Below are 19,721 nucleotides of genomic sequence, written 5' to 3' on the forward strand. Positions count from 1 at the left end.
TGCACTCCATTCTAGATATGTCATTGTCTCAACTTCAGACATTCTGCCCGAAGCCTCAGCGTCAATGCTTGGTGTTAGTGTTTCTGCTGGAGGTCAGAAACGATGCTCATACCGTCGAGATGAAGATAAGCCCCCGTCAGAATCAGCTCCCTCAGAGGAGAGGAATGTTCCAACGACCATCCCGGGCTCCCTGGCTAGGACTTCCAAGCTTGACCCGATCGCCTTGCAACTTCAACGCTACCCTCGCCGTCGTCGTTATGAGGTTTCACGATCGATTTTGTGGCCGTCTCGGCCGCCCTTCTGAGCCTCGTGACTGCCCAAACAGCTAATCCTCAGGTTGCTATTATTGGTTTGCACCCTTCCTATTCTCAATCCTCGATCATCCACTTCGCTACAGACTGGCTTCCAGGGCACCCGCTAACTTGTGCGCATAAGCCGGCCCAGCAGGAGCCTCTGCAGTTAACTTTCTGCAAAATATGCAGCATCAAAGCTGAGGTCTATGTCAATATCAACCTCTTCGAGAAGACAGCCCGCATCGGCGGCCGCACGCTGACCATCAACCCATTCAATGACCCAGCCCATCGTGTCGAGCAGGGCGCAAGCATTTTCGTCCTCGCCAATTACATACCCTATGAATCCATGACCGAGTTCGGATTCTCGCCGAAGCTTTGGTGACTCTGGTGCGGACCCCGTCGTGGGCATCTGGGACGGTGAATGCTTCGTCTTCACCATCGACCGGAGCGCGCCAGCGTTGTGGAATAACCTGAAGGTGATTTTGGAGTACGGCCTAACGTCGCCGCAGCGAGCTCAGGACTTGGTGAATGCCACCTTCACCAAGTTCCTTCGCCTCTACGAGCCACAGTTCTTGCCCTTCGAGTCGCTCACCCAACGGGTACAAGAACTTGACCTTTTTGATAACGTGACGGGTGTCACTGGCGAACAGTTCTTGAGAGACAGTGGCGTAAGTCCTCCAACTCGAATGCCGACACTTCTTTCTAACTAGAGAGGTTGGTAACCGTTTTGCCCATGACATGATCCAATCCGCCACACGTGTCAACTATGCCTCTAAATTCGCCCGGATACACGGGCTTACCGCCATCGTAGGTTGTCCGTAATTTCAATTTGTCCACCAAATCTAACGTCTCAGCTTTCCTTGGCCGGTCAAGGCGCGCTGTCCGTCCAGAGTGGCAACTGGCAAATATTCCACGAGATGGTTCAGAGGCCGGGTGCCGTTCTCTTCTCAACACAGCGGTCAGTGAAATTGGGAAGACGCCAAGCGGCTCTCAATACACCGTTCAAACAACATCCGGTAGCCACCCGGCCGCGTTTGACAATGTCATCATCGCCAACCCGTATCAGTTTAGTGGCATCTCAGCTGGCGAGGGGTCTCTCCAGACTTCCATTGCGCAAGTACCTTACGTGCAGCTCCACGTCACCACCTTTACCTCGTCAAATCGCTTCAATCCGGGTTTTTTTGATCTGCCCAATTCAGCCCAGGCACCCCTCACGATCCTCACCACTCTCGCCCGGAGCGATACGCCGACTTCAGGTGTCGATGGAGCAGGCAAGGCGGGCTTTTTCAGCATGATGGCCATTAAAAGCGCTGCCAACCCGCAGAGCCAACGTGAGTCTACCATTCAAAGTAAACTGCCCGATCCGTCCCACTAACCCCAGTGTCTCTGCAGTCGCTTGTTGGGAGCCACGGTCCCCTCGACTTTCACTGGGGCCAACAGCCCCATCTCGTGGTATGCGCCACAAGTTTTCTACGCGTACCCCAAGACCTCTCCGCGAACGACTTTCCAGGACCCCATTGTCGGCTCGAGGGTCTACTACATGTCGGTGGAGAGCTCTTGCTCTTATGCATGGAGACCAACGCCCTGATGGGCAAGAACGTGGCGCGGCGCATCGTTGATGACATGACGGCCTAGACGCTGCTGAATTGGATAACGAGCGAAGCGGCATCAATTTAAAGAAACACGACAGCGCTGCTTCGTCTGGGCGAAAATTATATGAACAAGGGAATGGTTATTAGCAAGGAATGAGTTACGAACAAGCAATGCGTTACTATGGATGAACCCAGGAAACAATACAGCGCAGAGTGACGGAGCAAGAACACTTGTGACTGTACCCACATCTCCCTGGTTGTGGCGCTGAGTTTCAAAATTGTGGCGACTCAGCTGCCGGCACCGCCACAGCATTCCCTCCAAATCCCCGACGTCTTTTTGTGGTGGCATGTTATGACGCACCACAGGTCTCTCACGGTCACAAAGCCAAGATTCTGCCTGCGTGCGCGGTGTCGGAGAGCCAGGGAAGATCTCAGTCGCACAGGCAGCTTCCTTCTTCCCTCGTCCATCATTTCTTTCTTTCTTCCTTTCACACTGGATCATCGCGGCTTTCCACTGCCAATTTCAGCAGCTAAGAGACATCTTTCCCAAACAATTCAGCACCATGTTTGTGCTCAGAAATGGTAAGCTCTGCCCCGCTTGCTTGGTCGGCCCTGGCAACAAGCCCCTCCTTCGCCTTCGATGATTTCAGGCTTTGGCTTTGTCGTCAAGTTCAAGGCAACTGCGAGGATGCACTGACATCTTTCTTTGATGGTTTTCTATATTACTTGTCACTAACTCAGTCCTCTAGTTGGCAAGCTTCTTTTTGGCTCCAACAACCAGGAGTCGATAATAGAGCTGCCCCAAGGCCAGCTGTACCTAGTCCGACCGCTTTCGCCGAAAGGTTACTCCGAGCTCATCTTCAAAGACGCATCCACGCGCATTCGGCGCACTGCGCAGGACTTCCAGTACCAGCTTGTCGTCCAGCGAGTCTACGAGGAGGGCGAAGCCGAGCTACTTGCTGAAGAGGAGGGTGAAGACGCCGAGGCTGACGCCGATATTCTGGCTGGGGAGCGCGACGAGAAGACCTTTCTGCTGGACGAAGCGCTCCACTTCCGAGTTAAGAACCGCGAAGGAAGCGAAACGGTTCTGGCTTGGCGCGACTTGAGCGGCGACGCTGGTGACGTCTACGAGTTTGTCTGCGACGTCGCCGTCTCTTCTTCAGAGGTTGAGAAATTCGAGCGCGTCGCGCGGCAGTGCCAGTACGAGCGCAAGTACCGAAAACCGCACACGACAGCAACGGAAGAGGATCTTCAACAATTCGAGTTCGACGAGCAACCTATCCCGCAGGCCAGTCCGCTGCACAGCCCGACGATCGTGAAGTCACGGGATTCCATCGACTCCATGGTTCTCAGCAGGCCTTCCGCCAATACGGCCGTTAAACGGGAGACGGAAGTCACACCGACGAAGAAGGGCAAGGATCGGGACATGAAGCCTCCGGCAGTGTCAGGCCATCCTGAGGCGCGCGAGATCTTGGCGGCAGAGGTGGCCGAGCTCCACTTCTTCGATTTTCCCTCAGGAGCCTTCGTTCTCCAAGATTCGTCCGTGACTGCGACCGTGTCCGAAACGGGCGACTGGCAATACTGGCTTCAAGTTAAGAGCTCGGACCGAGACTGGCTGGGCATTCCCGTCGTTGCCGACATCAACCCGGTATTCAACTTTGAGTTCTTGTCGTTCATCTTCAACCAATTCCGCGAAGACGGCTCCGCTTACTCATGGCTTCTCCGGTTCAAGGACCAGGCCACCCTCGAGCGGTTCCAGGAGGGCCTGCTCCAAGCCCTCTGGGAGCAGTTGAACGAGATGAAGTGGTCCAAGATCAAGGACAAGGAGCGCGATTATGTTGCGGATGCTTTCAACGACCTGACAATGGAGGATTCCGAGCAACCGGAGGAAGAGGAGGAGCAAGTTGAGGAGGAGGAAGCGGAGGATGATCGAGCTCGGAGCGAGCACTACGACAGCGACGAGGAAGCGGATGACGTCGAGTCCAAGCCCAAAGACGGCGAAGTCAACAAGCAGCTTGCGGTTGGCTACAAGCACGACCGGTCGTTTGTGGTCCGCGGTTCCAAGATCGGCGTGTTTAAACACACCCCCAACAACCACCTCGAGTTTAGCACCAACATTTCCAAGGTTGAGACTCCAAAGGGCGAGCTGTTCTCTCCCAAGAAGGTCATGCTCCACAACGAAGACCGGAATCTCATCTTGCAAAAGGACTCGGATCCGAACAAGCTGTACCGCATGGATCTCGAGTACGGCAAGGTTGTCGACGAATGGACGGTACACGAAGACATCCCGGTCGTCACCTTTGCGCCGGAGAACAAGTTCGCTCAGATGACGCACGAGCCAACGTTCCTCGGCATCAGCCGGAATGCCCTCTACCGCGTGGATCCTCGTCTGTCTGGCAGCAAGCTTGTTGATGCCCAGCTCAAGCAATACGTGAGCAAGAACGACTTCTCGGCAGTTGCGACCACCGAGAAGGGATACATCGCGGTGGCTTCCAACAAGGGTGATGTTCGGCTCTTTGACCGCCTAGGTGTGAACGCCAAGACACACATTCCCGCTCTCGGCGAGCCGATCATCGGGCTTGACGTCTCTGCCGACGGCCGCTGGGTACTTGCCACGTGCCGGACATACCTCCTCCTCATTGACGCGCTGCAGAAGTCAGGCAAGAACGAGGGCAAGCTGGGCTTCGAGAGGTCCTTTGCCGCCGACGCGAAGCCGCAACCGCGCCGCCTCGCCCTCGCACCTGAACACGTCGCCCAGTTCGCCTACGAGACTGGCAAGGGTGTCAGCTTCACACCCGCCAAGTTCAACACGGGTGAGGGGGCCTCGGAGACCAGCATCATCACAGCCACGGGCCCGTACATCATCGAGTGGAGCCTTAAGAAGGTTCTGAACGGGCGGAAGGCGCCATACCTGATCAAGCGGTACACGGATGATGTTAAGGCGGATGATTTCAAGTTTGGCACCGACAAGAATGTCATTGTGGCGCTGCCTCATGAGGTCAACATGATCAACCATACGCGTCTGAAGCGGCCGACGCGGGAGAGCATTGCTGGTGATTTTGGCATTGCCGGGCGCAGGGGCTCGGGGCGGATTGGTACACCAGGAAGTGGGAGGTACAAGCTGGGCAAGGATGATGTTGTCAAGGAGGCGTTTTGAATGTTGTCATTGGGTCGGCTTTCCTTGGAGTCGCTTGACGGTGGTGGGCGGTTCCTCACACTTTCTTCTCACCGCGGACAGGAGTTCTCGGTACTTTTCCTTGATATTCCCCTGGGATGGCTGGTTAGGTAGCTAGGTCGATACCTCTGAAGTTCTGCAGCCGGTGATCTGCTTCACTGTTTCCTCGCCACGTACATGTACTTTGTTATGCCCGGAAGATATTTGGATTCGTTCTCAATCAATCATCAGGCTGCTAACGTTACATTTGTTTCAATCGTTTTCTTTTGACAGGAAAGAAACCGCGAACATGGCAAACAAGTCCTATGACAAATCCAAAGTCATCCAACCCAAGGAAATAACAACTTGGTATCATTCATTCCCTCCAATCCTTCTTCCCGTTCTCAATCTGCCTACAATTTCGTTCCTTTTGATCACCTTCAACCCCCTTAATACATCCCCCTGCTGCCAGAACCGCCCTTTCAAGCTCCCGTCGTACTATCGACCCTCGGGTCAAGCTTATTCAGCGTATTCGACTTCCACGGCCCCGCGCCAGCAGCGGCCGTCGTCGAACTGTCACCGCCGCCGCCGAACGCACCACCGGGCGCGTGTGTCGCGCCTGGCCCGACGTGCCGGTCCCCGTCCGAGTCAACGCGGGGATCTAAAGCGTTGCCCATGCGGGTCGAGTGTAGACCGTATGTCCCCTCGGCCGCGCCACCGCCACTGCCGACAGCGCCGTGCATGGCTGCACGTGGTGCGGGATGAGCGGGTCCCGCGAGTCCACCTCCGGCGCCATGGCCTGCAGCGCGGGTGCTGTCGAGGTCAGAGTCGACTCGCGGGTCGAGGGCGTTGGCGATGCGAGACGAGTGCGGACCGTAGGTGCCTTGGGGGACCGAGGAGGCGGTTTGGGACATGGGCTGGCGGTCGTGAGTGCTGTCGACGCGCGGGTCCAGTTTGTTGAGGATGTCGTGTCGGTGATGGCCTGCTGTTGTCGGAGCTGGGCCCGAGGCGGCGGATTGGCCGTAGGTCAGCCCGCCTTGGCCAGTGGCTGTGGCGCCGACCGTGGCTTGGGCGTTGGGGTTGCGGATGCCGCGTTCGTTGGGGTTGTACATTTGTTATTATCTGCTTCAGAGCTAGGTTTGATTCGATTGTGTTCAGATGTCAGAGTGGTGATGAGGGAAGGGGTTCACGGTGCCAAGACCGGCGGCAGCGAGGATTGATGTAGATATATGGTGAGGGGAGGGCATCGCATGGTTTGGGGATGCGTCGGCTGGGGAATGATATCATGCAACGTCATCTCGGTCTTTGTCTTCCCCGTGTGAAGCAGTCCGGACGAGTGAGCTGCCTTTCCGTTGGAGTCTCGGATATAGCTCGTCTATCCTCGTCAAAGGACCTCTGAGGATCGCCGTCACGGGATGGTCGGAGCAATCTTTTGACGACTTACATGGCCTCCTTTGAGATGGTGGGGTGACGCAACCGGACTCGCCACACCACTGAACGCTAAATTCTACAAGCCCAGTTTCACGCTTCCAGCAGGGAAACAGATAATAGAAAGTACGTCAAACCAAGCGAAGTAGTCAGGTATAACAAAGAGACGTAAGGCAAGGCCACCACAAACCAAGTGGCACTCATTGTGCAAGAGACACAGCGCCGGAAGGCAAGCCCACGGCTTCTCGAGTTCTCACGAGTTTTAGTTATTCCATGCCATGCACCAACCTCTCCTGGTACCATTACCACACTTCCCATTTCTGCCCGCCCATGGCACAAAGCCTATTGAAGAGCTGATCCCTCAACGGCACAGCCGACAGAACATAGGTGTTCCCGTTGCGATCCTTGATCTCAACACCATCGGCGACATCGCGGTCCATGGCCCAGCCTATAGCTAGTTTAGACTTGACTCCTATTCCACTATGTTTCTTCAGCTCCGTAATGTCTGCCGCGCGGATACTCCAGTCGTCATCGAATGAAACAAACCCGCCGGGACTGATGCGAACATGTCCCGGCTTGCCGTCCCAATGAGCGCTGAACTCTGTCGGTCCTTCCTTCTGGTTGCTCGCGCCCTCGGGCGGCACAGCTCCCAGACGGTTTTTGGCGCTCTCGCGTCCGGCTTTGGCACGCAGCTTGTCGGCCTGCAATGCCGCCTTGACGCCCAGCTTTGCGCTGCCCTTGACGAATGCAAGAAATCGGCTCGTCTTGGGTCCACCCGTGTCTTTGATCTCCGAGTCGGGCCCCCTGGTTAAGCCTCGTTAGTAACGATATCTAATTTTGGTATCCATTATAAACCTACCCAGCCTGCTCGAGCCTGTCCGGGTCTGCCGCCTTTGCCTGGTCGATCTCGTCCTGAGTGGCACCGAGTGGCGCGTCGTCGCCGGCCGCGTCCATATCCTCAGGAGTGAACTCCAATGGCTCCTGGGGAGGGCTTTTGTCGGTGCTGGGAGCCGGCGGGAAAGGGGCTCCATGTGCTTCGCCGAGGCGAAGGAGCGTGATGGCGAGCTGGGCATCGTTCGGGACGCCACGTAGGAGATGGGCCTCAAGACGCAGTAATTGGGTCCATCCCGGATGCCAGCGGTCGAGCCATCCTACGGTACGTCGAATCAGTGGGTCGCCGAAGAAGATGACTCCGAAAATGAAGGTTGTGGCTTTGATGATTTTAGCTCCCGAGAACAACAGGGACACCGCAAGCATGGGAGAAAGAAGGCCAGCCAGGCGGACTCTGTGCGTTTCCCGAGGAAAAGGGGGCGTTGGGTCCAATACACTGCGTAAACCCTGTTAGTAGACTGTTCATGCCATCTACGAAGATGCTGATCAGGAACATACTTTGCGATTCGCTCCCAATTGTCCGAAATGAAATGCACAAGCCGCATCAAGGGCAGCATTTTGGACCACATGATGGTCTCCATGGGGTACTTCGTCTTGTCATGCGAGGGCTCGCTGATACCAGCAGCTTTGTCCTTGGCCACAGCAAACAGTGTCGTCGCCTCATTGGGCTGCGGCATGCTATCGGTAGGGTGGCTCTCCCCCTTTTCATTCTCCGGTTCGGCCTTTGGGTCTTGCGCCGTCAGTGTGTTGACGGCAATTCCTACGAGAGACGTCACGAAGTTGCTGGCTTCGTTCTCGACCGATTCCCCTTTGACATTCTCCGGCGCGCCCGTCACCGCGTCCGTTGCGCCGAGGACGCCGGCGCGAGGCTTTGTCAAACCGCCAGTTGCCATATCTGTTAATGCCATCGGGGCAGGAGGAAACAGCAGGTTCCGTGCTTTCGGCGAAATGCATAGTGTCATCGCGGTGGTGATAAAGACTGCGAGGAGGGTGTTGAAGCACCATGCCACGAAGTACACCTGGGAAGACTTAGCGACAACAATGTAGAAATACGGGAACCGTCAAAGGCGTGCTTACAGCACAAAATGCCCCTGTCCTCCGGGGTTCAATCCAGGACCGTAGTCTTGCGATGTGCTTCACACCAGCCAGAATCCCAAGGAGCTGAGATTGGATTAGAAACTACCCCAATCGTAGACCACAACGGACCTTAGCAGCTTACCGGTCCCATGTACAGCCTCTCGATCTGGGACCTGAACTTATTGGCGGAAAATTCAGCATCATCGGCCAAGTTCAAGTCCAAGCCGCTGGGTGGAATCTTGTTGGTTTCCTTGATGTAAAACACTTGCTGCGTACTGGTCAACAAATTGAATCGGCACAAAGAGTGTCCGCGTACCTTATTGAAGCGCCTCACGAGACACCAGAAATCTTCATTGCTGAGTCCATCTACAAGACGTTGGATGTCGCTTGGGTCATCTTTGTTCCAGCCATCGTCGACCAGGTTGCCACCCTCGACAACTGGCGCTTCAACCGCGTGTGCATGCGATTCGGTGGGCTTCTCTGTGATGTTGTCTGACAGGACACCGTCGTCGGTGTTTTTCTTCGGCTCAGGTTCGGTGCCCAGGTCTCTCAATACGACTCCTTCAGGGGCAGCCATGGTGCAAGGTCTGCAGCGGCCGGTCAGGTGGAATGTCTGGTACGGCAAATTCAGGCCCGAGCGTACTTCAATCGAAAAGCTTTGTCGAATGGCTCTGATGAGTGTTATGGCAAGTTTCAATTTAAAACTTGGTAAGAGTGAGTCTTGTACGTTGGCCTCGCTTCGATATCATGACGTCAAAGACGGCGGTTTGTACAATGACGTTCTGTGACTCCCTTACACAAGGCGAGCCAGTGCAACCGCTCCTCCTCCCGCTCCTGAATCTGAGTCCCCGCAATAATCTGAATTGTGTACGTGAAAAAAAACGCCCAGTCCATCGTCGACGATAAAGAGGAGAAGACAGTGGCAGTCGATTGAGGGCTATTGTATGGTGTCAAGAAAATAGAATCAGCCCACGCCTGCACATGCGATAATTACCTATTCATCTCAGCTGAAAAAGAACCCAAAATGTCCCAGCCTAGAAGTATTGATCACCCCCTCACTTCCTTTCGCGGCCCATTGACAAGCCTATTGACCACCAACCCTCCCACCGCCGAGCCCAACGTGCCCAGCTTCCCGCCGCTGTGATCCTGCTTCCTCTTCTCGGTCGCAGCTCCCAGCATCGCGGCACTTATGGCCGCCGTAGCGACCCTCTCCCCCTTGGGACCCTTCCACGGACCCGGCTCCTTGCGCAGTCGAAACGCCTCGGCCGCGCCCGCCTCGACGGCCGCTTCGATGCCACGTTCCCACCGGTTGCGGCTTCGTGAAGAGGCGCGGTGTTGGGGAGGACTGTCGCGGCGGGAACGGCGAGAGCGCCGGGTGGGCGAGGAGCTGTGGTATCGGCGGTGGGTGTTGGAGTGGGAAGAGGGCGGATAATAGCGCCCCGCGGTGCGGTCGCGGGAGTGATCGCGGGAATCATAATGCCTCCTGGAGGATGTTGAGGGGGAGTGGTGGCTTGTGCCGCTGTCGAGGCCGAGGCCGCCCAACGCATCTTCGAGCTTGTCAAGGGCTTGCCGCGCTACGGACCGCCGGCGGGGACGCTGCTCGTAGTCTGAGTCATCGTAGTAATCGCCGTCATTATAGCGTCGATGTCGGCGGCCACGGTGTTCCTGCATTGTGACGCTCGCGGGATTGTTTCTCGGGTTGACTTCTAGGCTGTAGCTGCGCTGGACTTCTGGTTTGGGTAGGGTTCTTTAAAGGAAATCCCAGGGTGTCGGTGTGGGAGACTGCAATGGTTTCAGTTCGGTGTGCTGACTTTAGGCCTAATCGAACTTTGCCTTTTGTTAGCAGGCAAACCGGTATCTTCAATCTTCACGTCGTGGACTGTTTTAGCAGTCCTCTTGGCCAGGCTAGCTTGTGGCGTATTCAGAGATAGGTTGCGTCACTTGTAGGTTGAACGCCAAGGTACCACAGTACTTACTCTCCCTGACTGCACTTACAGTTGTAACCTCACTGACTTGGCAGTTCATGCTGTTAGAGCAGACCGTTGGCGGTACACCAGAAGGTGCGTTCGTACATCATATGTCGATCACCCCAGCATGACGGCGAGACTTGTGGCAAGACTCTCCAGAGTCCATTTGGTGTATAACTTCCGTGCCGCCAGAGTCTCAGTCTAACTTTTGCTTTCCCAAACTTTGCGTCGGCCTACGCTACACCTCAGGCTCTCCAGGGTATTTTGCATAGATGTGACACTTAGATTGACTAGTTACTTAGATACCCTCAAAGCTCAATCACAGACCCCCAATGGTTTGTTGTATTTTGACTTTGCCCGTCCGGTTCATGAGAGCAACGCTAAAGGTCGTTGTCAAAACCTGAACCTTGATTGAGGGTTGTCTTCACTGGCGAACAATACATGCATATTCCGTAGGCTGTTCGGTTGGTAAGGTGGTGTGACGTCATCTTTTTTGGAGTGGCAGAGAATCCCGGCCCGCCGACATTTTCTTCGAACCTCATTCAGATTAAGAATGAGGGGTTGGTGAAAGACCCACTCCCGACCAGCGTCCAAGGCTTCCCTAGCTGCCGTCATGATCAACACTCTGCAGCTGCGCGGCGCCAATGAGTCTGCATTCCGGGCCACTGAGCCGAGCCCGGTGATTTCCGTGGTTGTCTTGCATTTCCGGGAAAATGCAACTTGAGCCAGCGCGATGACGTCCCACTCGGCTGTCGTGCCCGGTTATGGCCAGGAACAGCCGAACTTATCGAGTTGTATATCTGAGCTGTCGCTGTCTCACAACTGGTCATTCTCGCCATCCTCCACTACGGTGCTATAAGTCATCGGAGTAGCTTATTCTCGAGGAGCTCTGTGGCCAGCCACCCGTCACCACCCGGTCAAGCTCGACGGGACTCGGTCAGAACCTCGCCACCACATCCGGGCTTCCACGCGTCTCTTCCGACCCAAACTGGGACCAAGAACCCAAGAACTGTCTCTCAAACTGCAGCACGCTCCGAACCTACCTGTGCCCCGGAAACTGAACACGATGGCACCAACCCCAACCCTTCCCCAGGGCCTCACCCGCCTCCTCGCGCGGCAAGAAGCCACCACAACCGCCGCAACGACCGTCGTCGTCGCCTCTGACTCCAACACCGGTTCATCCTCCAACAACGGCCTCGACGGCGGCGCCATAGCGGGCATCGTCATCGGCACCATCGTTGGCATCCTGATAATATGGTGGATCATCAAGTCGTGCACCAAGCCCAGCAAACCAGACGCCAGCCGGCAGGGTTGGTACGATGACACAATGCCGCCACGGCGGTCTCGGTCGCGGTCGCGGTCGGTTTCGCAAAGCAGGCATCACCACCACCACCATCACCGTCATGGCAGGCATCACAGCAGGCATAGGTCGTCGTCAAGGCCGGTGGTGGTTGAGGAGAAGTATACTACGGTCCCCAGGCGGCCGTCGGCGACGTACGTTTATCCCGCTGCTGAGGGGAGGCGGTCCAGGAGTCGGTCCCAGGGAAGGTATTATCTTAGTGGGTGATCGCGAGAAGGGAAAAGGGGCTGGGCACGATTACGGTTATGCGTGATGAGACACGAGTTGAATGTATAATATGTGACTCATGAAGATACGAGGAACGAGGGGGCGTTGATTGGGGTTCCATCACTGTCTTGTTTTGGTTGGGATGGTCATTTGGAGCTGGCGCCATATGGAGGGCATACAGTACTCTTAAATCTGCGGCACCTGTGAACATGACATAATGACACCATTCATTTCATTGTTCCTGAAGTTGTGATTACTGTGACTTGAACGTCTATCAGGCAGCTTCTCCTCCGATCTCAGTTTTAGTGAGTAGACTGGCAGAAAGCCTGGAGTCTGTCTTCCGAAAACGAGACTTGGAGCCTCACTGCGCTCCCCTGCTCCTTTCCTCTCTTGGACTTTGGTTGTTGGTGACATTGCTGTGAAACTTATAACGCTGTTCCACTTGCCGTCGGCTCAACCATATCAATTATGGATCCCTCGAGTCTCGCCGTTTCCCAGCTCTCTTCCCTCCCCTCTCTCCAACATTCCACTTTCACCCTCGGGGTTGAGGCGAAAATGTGGTGCAGGCACAGTAAACGCGCTGGTAGAGGGTTTCCTGGATAGACTGACAACTGACGCACATCAAAAAGGGGCCTAGATACTTGGAAGCGCAGTGGCTGGGATGCACGATGTCTGCTCCATGAAGATGGACGCAGGAACCACCATTAAGAAGGGGAGCCGGGCACCATTGTTGTCCTTGGATCAAGATTCTGCAAGTAGTGTCTGGTGCTTGGCATCATTACAATCGAGCCCTGGTTTGTTTGTCAGCGCGGAACTTTCGTACCAAAACTTCAGTTTCTTTCACCCTGACCTTTCTTGTTTCCTTGTTTCAAAATGTGCTTTCCCTCTCCCTACTTACCTTTGGTTGTCTTCCTCTTGCCTATACTCTTCTTATTTTCATCTTCAATGATTTCTGTTTATCGTCCTCGTTTCCAAGTTCTTTCTTTCCTTGTAAGTTATTTCATTGTTCCATTCAGTTCATGTCTACGGTAGTGCATCGATGCCCACGTCAAACGAACAAACAGAGCCGGATTGTACAGTGTGTTGCTGGCCAATCAATATTCCGGAATCCCGAGCACCGTCCTGGGAAGGTCAGCGGCAGAGTAGGAACAGTTTTTGCAGAGGTGCGGCTGCCAACGCCGCAAGCGGCAATGATGCATGGTTCGAACCTCCCAGCGGTCCAGCGGACTGATATGCATGCCGTGCAGGGCACTCGTGGCTGGTGTGGTATTACCGACTGGTGACTGCCGAAGCGCGTAAGGACACGAGGACCCAGCCAGCTGGTTTGTATCACCAACAGTCCGCTGCCACATGGAGCTGTCTTCCATTGGTGTTCTTGGGTTTCGAACAGGTCAAAATCCTCCGAGTGTGTGAGACCAATGGAGAGTGTCATCATGCGCCGGATTTGTGATGCTGCTCGGGGGCACCTGCTTAAGAATGGCCTGTCGCTTTGGTCTTTCCAACTTAGAGGGGAACTGCTGAATTGACGGAAATCACGAGCAGCCCGGGCAAGGGGTTCATTTTGGGCATTCCCGCTATCGGTCAAAATGAATCTTTCATCTTCTTGTTCTTGAGCAAAGAAATGCAAATGCCATCAATCAAGCTCATCCCAAGGCCAGCGCCGATTCCAGTCATCATATGAAGGTCCAGATGACTGAATCCCATCACAGCGGAGCCTCCGAGCATCTGCATTTTTGAAGATTCGCTGATGCTTTGGACAAGACCGACGACGGACTGTGTTTCCACTCAAAAGTTCCCAGCTCTCTCGCCATTTTCACTGGATCACATCACACACCGTCGACTTTTAAGCGCTGACCTGCAGGCACTGCATACGCCAAGCCAATCTCGGCCGACTTTGGCGGTCGCAAGCCCAAACAGCCGGAGCGACCACCCAAATCAGGCCAATCTTGGCCCGCCAAGCTGGGACCGGCGCCAATGGTGGGCGATGTGCTGAAGAGGTTCCTATTTTTACTTTCCAAGATCGCCTGAGAGATGTGCGGGGGATGCAATTGATGATCCTTCGAGGAAGCGTGATGGCGCCGGCAGCGCTGGTCTGCAAGATTTGCAGGGCTTCCCTATCTCAGCCAAGCCGAACTAACGCGTGACGACCTCAACTCCTCACCAGCCAGACCGCTTCAGTTTACGCTCGACTTGGCCAGCCTCCGGTATTAAGGATCGTTTCTTCCGCCACGCGGACGGCATCCTTGCCGATCTCCCATATTGTCATGACTGCCTCTCAAGATCATCGCCACTTTCGGTGACGCAGGGGCATTTCTGCCTTCATTGCCCACCATGTGCACGTACGACTACACACCTTACACTGGTTGCAACGATGGCCAACAACACTACTACATTCAGTGGGTGAAGTGCAACACCGCCGTTGAGAGGGGAAGGTATTGCTCCGTCGAAGCTTCGCACAGGGTCGAACAGCTCAGGAAGCTGTCTACCAACGTCCTCTCCTGCCCGCTGCACGGGCCCATTGCTGTCCAGCAGTTTGTTCTCGACTCGGTCAATGCGCGGCCACAGGACGACGACAACGCAGAGGAACCATACCCTCAACACACCACCGGTCCAGCCGCATCTGCTAGGGACAGGACTCCGAACACGGAGAGTTCTGACCGGGAGCTGGAACAACCAACTCGCAGAGATGTTCGCAAACGGAGGTCAAGACGGGAACTCGTCTTGGACTCATCCGATTCCGAGTCATCAGCGTCCTTCGCTACTCGCCCAAGGGCTGCTGGGCGGACCAAGACCTCGGGCGACCGAGAGCGCATGGAGAGGCAGAGAAGCAGGAGCACTCATCGCTCTCATAGGCGCTCAATTTCGGCGGATGTCGCTCTGCCGCCCCCGCCGAGCCTAACAAAGCGCCATGGCCGGAGTGAGATCTCATTACCTTTGGGGAACGGAGTGGAGGCACAAGTGGAAGAACGGCGGCCATCAATCACAGGGCGGCAGACACGACCCAAGAACTCGTTGGACATTCCGCGTGCTGTTGGCGTCATGGGCTTGCCATCAAGCCCGGACATGCACCGCAGATGCAGCGTCCATCGGAGCCGAAGCGAAGGGGTGTTGAGGCATGCGACCGAGGGGCAGTCTGAGCCTACCCAGCCTGTCCCAAGAAACGCCGTGTCTCCATCGTGTGACGACCCTCCGGACCAGAATCCGGATCTCCTTCTCAGCAGCCCCAATCGCCGGGGCCGAAGGGCCGGCGCCCGCTCCATCCGGGACAGGAGCGTGGATACCACGATGAGACGGATCGATGAGCATGTGGCTCCAGAGGATACTGAGAGGAACATCGGCCACGCACAGGAGATACCAACACCAGACACACGGAGCTCCGTGACAACATCACCAGAACCACAAGCCAGAGGCCACGCCGCACCACGTAACGCAATCGGCACCACGTACCACAAGAGGTCAGGTTCGAGACCTCGTCTCGACACCCTCCAAATCCCCCAGACCCGAGCCCCGTATCAACGCGACGCCTACTCGGCGCCTACAGCTACCCCACCCGAAACCGACATCAACGAGGACCGGCCCGCCCGAAGACGAGCCAAGTCTCTCCGCCACGTCGACATCTCACTCGCCACCATCGAGCCCCTTCCTCCCCTGGTCCCCATGGCTCACCGGAATGAAGAAACGGCCTCAATCCGTAGTGTCCGTTCAAGACGCCTCGAAGACCAAGTCGTCGAGGGGCGCAAGTGGGCTGCCGCACGCGAGCACATACCGCCGCCGCCCCCAAGGGTGGCCGGGAGGGAGTCGGTGGACAGCGGGTACCTGAGCGGACACCAGCCGCAGCGGAGCTGGGAGTCGGTCGGACCTTCTGCCGCGGCAGATGTCGTCTCCAAACCTGGAGGCAAGGCGGGGAGGAATACCTTGCAGAAGGCGCCGCCTCAGAGTCAGACTCAAGCACAAAGCCAAGCTCAGACTCAAACTCCGGGGCAACGGCAGGGGCAGGGACAGGGCGAGACACAACGCCCCATCCCGGCACCGTTGGACTTGGGGGCTGCCAGGCTGCCGCCGTGTATGTTGCCGGTCTCGCTGATGTCGCCGGGAGTACAATCGGAAACGGACGTCAGTCCCGTCGCGAAAGGGAGCAAGGGGACGCTGCTGCAGCGGATGGGGCTGAGGAGGAAGTTCAGTGGGTTGTTGTGGGACCGCGGCGGGCAAAGGGAGGTTGGCGTTGAGGGGTAGGTCTTGGTCTGGTGATTGGGATTGCATGTTGTGTCTACGGATACATCATAACCCGGTGCATCTACAAGTCCGTCTTCCTTGGGTTAGGGCATACTTACTTAATGTGTGGAGGATTAAGATGTAAAGTATTGATGACTTGATGGATGGTGAACACCTCCTCAATCGGTGTTGACCTTTCAATGACTTTCTGCTGCTGTGTGGTTCAAGCTGTCCCTTTCCTGTAAGCCCTCTTAACGCCAGCATCCACTGAAAAAAGGGGCACCACCACAACGGCAGGGAGATGTATGGTATAGCTTGTTCTTGTATTATTCGTATTGAACAATATTAAGGCATCAGAAGCCGACAGAACCCTCCCTAGTCAACAATTCCTTCTGGCAAAATCGAGATGTAATCCACCGGCGCCGGCTCCAGCCCATCCGGCGTGCCCACAATCTTGAGGGTGCTCCCCTTCTTGATCTTGACGCCAGGGAACGTGATCCGCGTCGCCGTCTGGCCGTCAATGTACGGCGAGGGAGCCCGTCCTAAGTTATACTCGAGGTCGCCCTTCCACTTGCCGACGCGGTCGTTGCCAATGTACAGCTCCCACGTGGCATTGCCCAGCGCCATGTCGTAGTAGTTGACCGCCACGTCGTACTTGCCCGTCTTGACCTTGTCCAGCACCGTGCTGGCCGTGCCCTGCGTCGAGTTGGTCTCGGTCACGATGCACCGGAACCCGCTGGCCGCCTCGAAAGGGGAGACCTGGTAGGGCTTGTACCCCTGCAGCGTCATGGCCTCGGCCTCGATCCGGTATGGGTGGTTCCCCACGCGGCCGTGGACGTCGGCGATGGAGGACTTGTTGAAGTAGAACATGTTGATGCTATCGCGCCAGACCAGCGAATGGCCCGCCTGGTAGACCAGCCGGTACAGCACGTGCTCGAACCGCTCCTTGTCGATGCCGGGGCGGCCCTCGAGCTTGCGCCACAGCTGCGGGAAGGTCTGCGCCGTGGCGCTGCCCTCGTAGTGCGCGTCGTAGAAGTGCTGGATGACCGTCTTGCCAGACTTGAGCTTATGCGTGTAGGGCACGTGGTGGAACCACAGCAGAAGGTTGTCCGGCGTCGTCTCGGGCTTCTCGTACTTGGCCGCGATCTCGGGCGGGTACTGCCCCGCGAAGCCAGTGCCGTTCCAGACGGTGCGGTCCATGCCGATCGAGTCGGCATCGGCGCGCGTCCACTGGCCCCAAGGGTTGCCGTCCTGCGAGGCCGGGTTGGGGCCGTAGTGGCCGAGGAGGATGTCGGTCAGCGTCTGGATGCCCAGGTTGCCGCTGTAGTTCTCGTAGGCGGGCCACGAGGCCATCGACATCTTGGTAATGACGTCGATGACCTTGTGGTCGTCGCTGAAGGTCAGCCTGATCCACTCCTTGAGCACGCCCTCGGGCGAGGCCTTCGCGTCCCAGGCGAGCTTGCCGTAGGCGTACAGGTTGGACATGGCCAGGTGGCTGCCGAGCCAGGTCGTGTTGGTGCCGACGTTGACGACGCCCGCAAAGCCGCCCAGCTTTCGCGGGAAGCGCCGGCCGCTGATAATGTCGGCCGTCGTAGACGGCTTGCCGTCGACGCGGAAATCAAAATCGAGAATCTCCTTCCACATGGGCGCCAGGTACACCAGGTGCGCCTGCTGGCCGAGGTACTCCTGGCTGATCTGCAGCTCGATGGCAGATCCCGTCTTGCGCAGGTGCGAGAAGAGTGGGGAGACGGGTTCGCGGACCTGGAAGTCGATGGGGCCGTACTTGACCTGGATGGCAACGTTGTCGTCGAACTTGTCGTCGAGACCGTCCTATTCAACGTCAGTCAATTCTTGCCTTTGAAGCCGGTGTCGGGAATGATTCAGGAGCAACGGTGCAGCTCTGACTCCCGCTAATGTGACATACAAAGTAGTGGACGGCAGCGTTGGCACGGTCGGCCTTCCAGTCGAGCGTCTGGTTGAGCGTGCGGTGGTCGTAGACGAACGCGCGGAACAGGATGATGCCGCCGTGGGGCTTCAGAGTGCGGGCAAACATGTTGGCGCCGTCGGCCAGCGTCCTGTTGTAAGTCATGGGACCCGGCTGACCTTCCGAGTTGGCCTTGACCAGGTAGCCTACCATGTCGGGAATCCTCTGGTAGAGAGCGTCGGTGATGCCCTGCCACCAAGTGATGACGCTCTGATCCAGGGGGTCAAAGGTCGAGAGTCCGCCGAGGGTTTGAGGAGAAGCAAAGTTGAGCGACAAGCCGAGCTGCACACCGTACGGGCGGAAGGCGTTGGCAATTCTCGCCAGGCCGTCCATGTTGGCCGGGGTCAAAGTCTTGGGGTCGGCGTTCACATTGTTGACGACCACGGCGTTGATGCCGATCGAGGCCAGCAGGCGAGCATACTGGCCCGCGCGGGTCAGGTCGTCGCGAACCTTGCCGTCCCAGAAGAAGATGGACTTGCCGCCATAGCCTCTCTCGACGCTGCCGTGGGTGCCGCCATCCTGCATGTTGTCCCACTGGTTCACCCAGCGGATCGGCGCGCCGGGGTTCGAGGTCAGGGTGAAGTCGGAGCAGTCGCCCTGGGCGAGCCGGGAGAGGTAGTGGAAGGCGCCGTACAGAGCGCCACGCTCGTTCTGGCCGAGAATTAGGATGCTTCCGTGAGAGACGCTGAGGTAGAAGCCATCGTCGATCAGCTCCGGGAGGCGGGCTGCAGCGCCGGGGTTGCTGTCGACGTAGGCCGCGATGGTGCCAACTGTGGCATTGGTGTCCCGCGAGTGGTGCCCGCGGCTGCTCGTGGTGATGCTGTCGACGTCGACTTTCTTGCCGACGATGCCGTTGAAGCCCTTGGAGAGCTCCTGGCCGGCCGTGTAAACTGGGGAGCCCTCCGTGGCGTTCAAGGTGACAATGGTCGAGGGAAGCTTGCCCTGGCAATGTCCCGCCCTGTCGATCCGGGCGTACCGCAACCAGGCATTGAGGCCGTCCTCAGCGGCGGCCAGGCCGACGGCCGCGAGCAGAAGTAAGCTCCGCATAGTCGAGTGCTTGTGCGTGGCGTCGTCGAGTGGTGCTGCTGGCGTGCCATGCTGACTTGCGGGGGGATCGTCCCGTCTTCTTTAAATGCTTCCATGATGCCGGAACCAAGTTTACGATGACAGTTGCATCGTCCCTGGTGCCAAGGCTTCTGATTCCCACCCTTCAATTTATCCTAAATCGGTGTTCTTGGTTCCCCTCTGCCAAGATGAGGCAATGATCCCCGGTTCGTGGCCAAGCATGTTTTTCCACCGGTAGGCTTTCTCCGCACAAGGTTGGGGAACGTGGGAAAATGGAGCTGTGCGGGGGAGAATGCCGGCTCCCCAGTTTTCGACTAGCTTAACCCCATCCCATGTGGTTCCTGGGTGGATCAAGCAGCGCCGGCAACCCGGTCCTCTAACCCTTAACCGTTGACATACAGAGGTTACCGGCAAAAGTTTTCCAAGTGGGCCAGGTACTGGCAAAGGTGGACCACCACCCCCTCGATGTACCTTCACCATGACAGCGCGTC

At 56.8% G+C, this 19,721-nt stretch overlaps 8 protein-coding genes across 8 annotated transcripts; 4 read left to right on the plus strand and 4 right to left on the minus strand.

The window, feature by feature from the left end:
- Window positions 1–17: 17 nt before the first annotated feature.
- On the plus strand, window positions 18–1,928 carry N657DRAFT_659193 (uncharacterized protein; the record flags this gene model as incomplete). Its single annotated transcript, XM_062794961.1, has 8 exons — window positions 18–73; window positions 483–671; window positions 742–961; window positions 1,008–1,100; window positions 1,148–1,231; window positions 1,270–1,628; window positions 1,686–1,839; window positions 1,869–1,928. The coding sequence occupies 8 exons, from the start codon at window positions 18–20 to the stop codon at window positions 1,926–1,928; spliced, it is 1,215 nt and encodes a 404-aa protein (XP_062642875.1).
- Window positions 1,929–2,448: 520 nt separating this feature from the next.
- On the plus strand, window positions 2,449–5,042 carry N657DRAFT_659194 (VID27-domain-containing protein; the record flags this gene model as incomplete). Its single annotated transcript, XM_062794962.1, has 2 exons — window positions 2,449–2,467; window positions 2,635–5,042. The coding sequence occupies 2 exons, from the start codon at window positions 2,449–2,451 to the stop codon at window positions 5,040–5,042; spliced, it is 2,427 nt and encodes an 808-aa protein (XP_062642876.1).
- A 204-nt stretch (window positions 5,043–5,246) lies between these two features.
- N657DRAFT_650524 (uncharacterized protein) lies at window positions 5,247–6,476 on the minus strand. Its single transcript, XM_062793960.1, has one exon. The coding sequence runs from the start codon at window positions 6,149–6,151 to the stop codon at window positions 5,522–5,524; it is 630 nt and encodes a 209-aa protein (XP_062642877.1). The 5' UTR covers window positions 6,152–6,476; the 3' UTR covers window positions 5,247–5,521.
- Window positions 6,385–9,115, minus strand: N657DRAFT_318464 (uncharacterized protein). Its single transcript, XM_062786778.1, has 7 exons — window positions 9,079–9,115; window positions 8,752–9,022; window positions 8,578–8,703; window positions 8,436–8,519; window positions 7,857–8,377; window positions 7,327–7,794; window positions 6,385–7,271 (listed from the first exon to the last, which is right to left on the minus strand). The coding sequence occupies exons 2-7, from the start codon at window positions 9,010–9,012 to the stop codon at window positions 6,770–6,772; spliced, it is 1,962 nt and encodes a 653-aa protein (XP_062642878.1). The 5' UTR covers window positions 9,013–9,022; window positions 9,079–9,115; the 3' UTR covers window positions 6,385–6,769.
- A 367-nt stretch (window positions 9,116–9,482) lies between these two features.
- On the minus strand, window positions 9,483–10,106 carry N657DRAFT_659197 (uncharacterized protein; the record flags this gene model as incomplete). The annotated part of the gene is made up of 1 exon (XM_062794963.1): window positions 9,483–10,106. The coding sequence occupies one exon, from the start codon at window positions 10,104–10,106 to the stop codon at window positions 9,483–9,485; it is 624 nt and encodes a 207-aa protein (XP_062642879.1).
- A 1,362-nt stretch (window positions 10,107–11,468) lies between these two features.
- Window positions 11,469–12,282, plus strand: N657DRAFT_637523 (uncharacterized protein; the record flags this gene model as incomplete). Its single annotated transcript, XM_062791515.1, has 3 exons — window positions 11,469–11,716; window positions 11,882–11,961; window positions 12,248–12,282. 3 exons carry the CDS (start codon window positions 11,469–11,471, stop codon window positions 12,280–12,282), a joined length of 363 nt encoding a protein of 120 aa, XP_062642880.1.
- Window positions 12,283–14,003: 1,721 nt separating this feature from the next.
- Window positions 14,004–16,543, plus strand: N657DRAFT_650526 (uncharacterized protein). Its single transcript, XM_062793961.1, has one exon. It carries the CDS (start codon window positions 14,301–14,303, stop codon window positions 16,200–16,202), a length of 1,902 nt encoding a protein of 633 aa, XP_062642881.1. The 5' UTR covers window positions 14,004–14,300; the 3' UTR covers window positions 16,203–16,543.
- A 13-nt stretch (window positions 16,544–16,556) lies between these two features.
- N657DRAFT_684686 (glycoside hydrolase family 67 protein) lies at window positions 16,557–19,212 on the minus strand (the record flags this gene model as incomplete). The annotated part of the gene is made up of 2 exons (XM_062796703.1): window positions 16,557–18,011; window positions 18,106–19,212. 2 exons carry the CDS (start codon window positions 19,210–19,212, stop codon window positions 16,557–16,559), a joined length of 2,562 nt encoding a protein of 853 aa, XP_062642882.1.
- Between the last annotated feature and the right edge of the window lie 509 nt (window positions 19,213–19,721).

The sequence above is a fragment of the Parathielavia appendiculata genome (assembly GCF_033297405.1).
Source record: "Parathielavia appendiculata strain CBS 731.68 unplaced genomic scaffold N657scaffold_31, whole genome shotgun sequence".
NCBI lineage: Eukaryota > Fungi > Ascomycota > Sordariomycetes > Sordariales > Chaetomiaceae > Parathielavia > Parathielavia appendiculata.

Coding starts and splice junctions, on each gene's coding strand:
- N657DRAFT_650526 (XM_062793961.1), top strand. CDS start 14,301: ATGTGCACGTACGACTACACACCTTACACTGGTTGCAACGATGGCCAA.
- N657DRAFT_650524 (XM_062793960.1), bottom strand. CDS start 6,151: ATGTACAACCCCAACGAACGCGGCATCCGCAACCCCAACGCCCAAGCC.
- N657DRAFT_318464 (XM_062786778.1), bottom strand. CDS start 9,012: ATGGCTGCCCCTGAAGGAGTCGTATTGAGAGACCTGGGCACCGAACCT. Junction 8,378..8,435: donor GGACAGGGGCATTTTGTGCT/GTAAGCACGCCT, acceptor AAGTCTTCCCAG/GTGTACTTCGTGGCATGGTG. Junction 7,272..7,326: donor GACAGGCTCGAGCAGGCTGG/GTAGGTTTATAA, acceptor AGGCTTAACCAG/GGGGCCCGACTCGGAGATCA.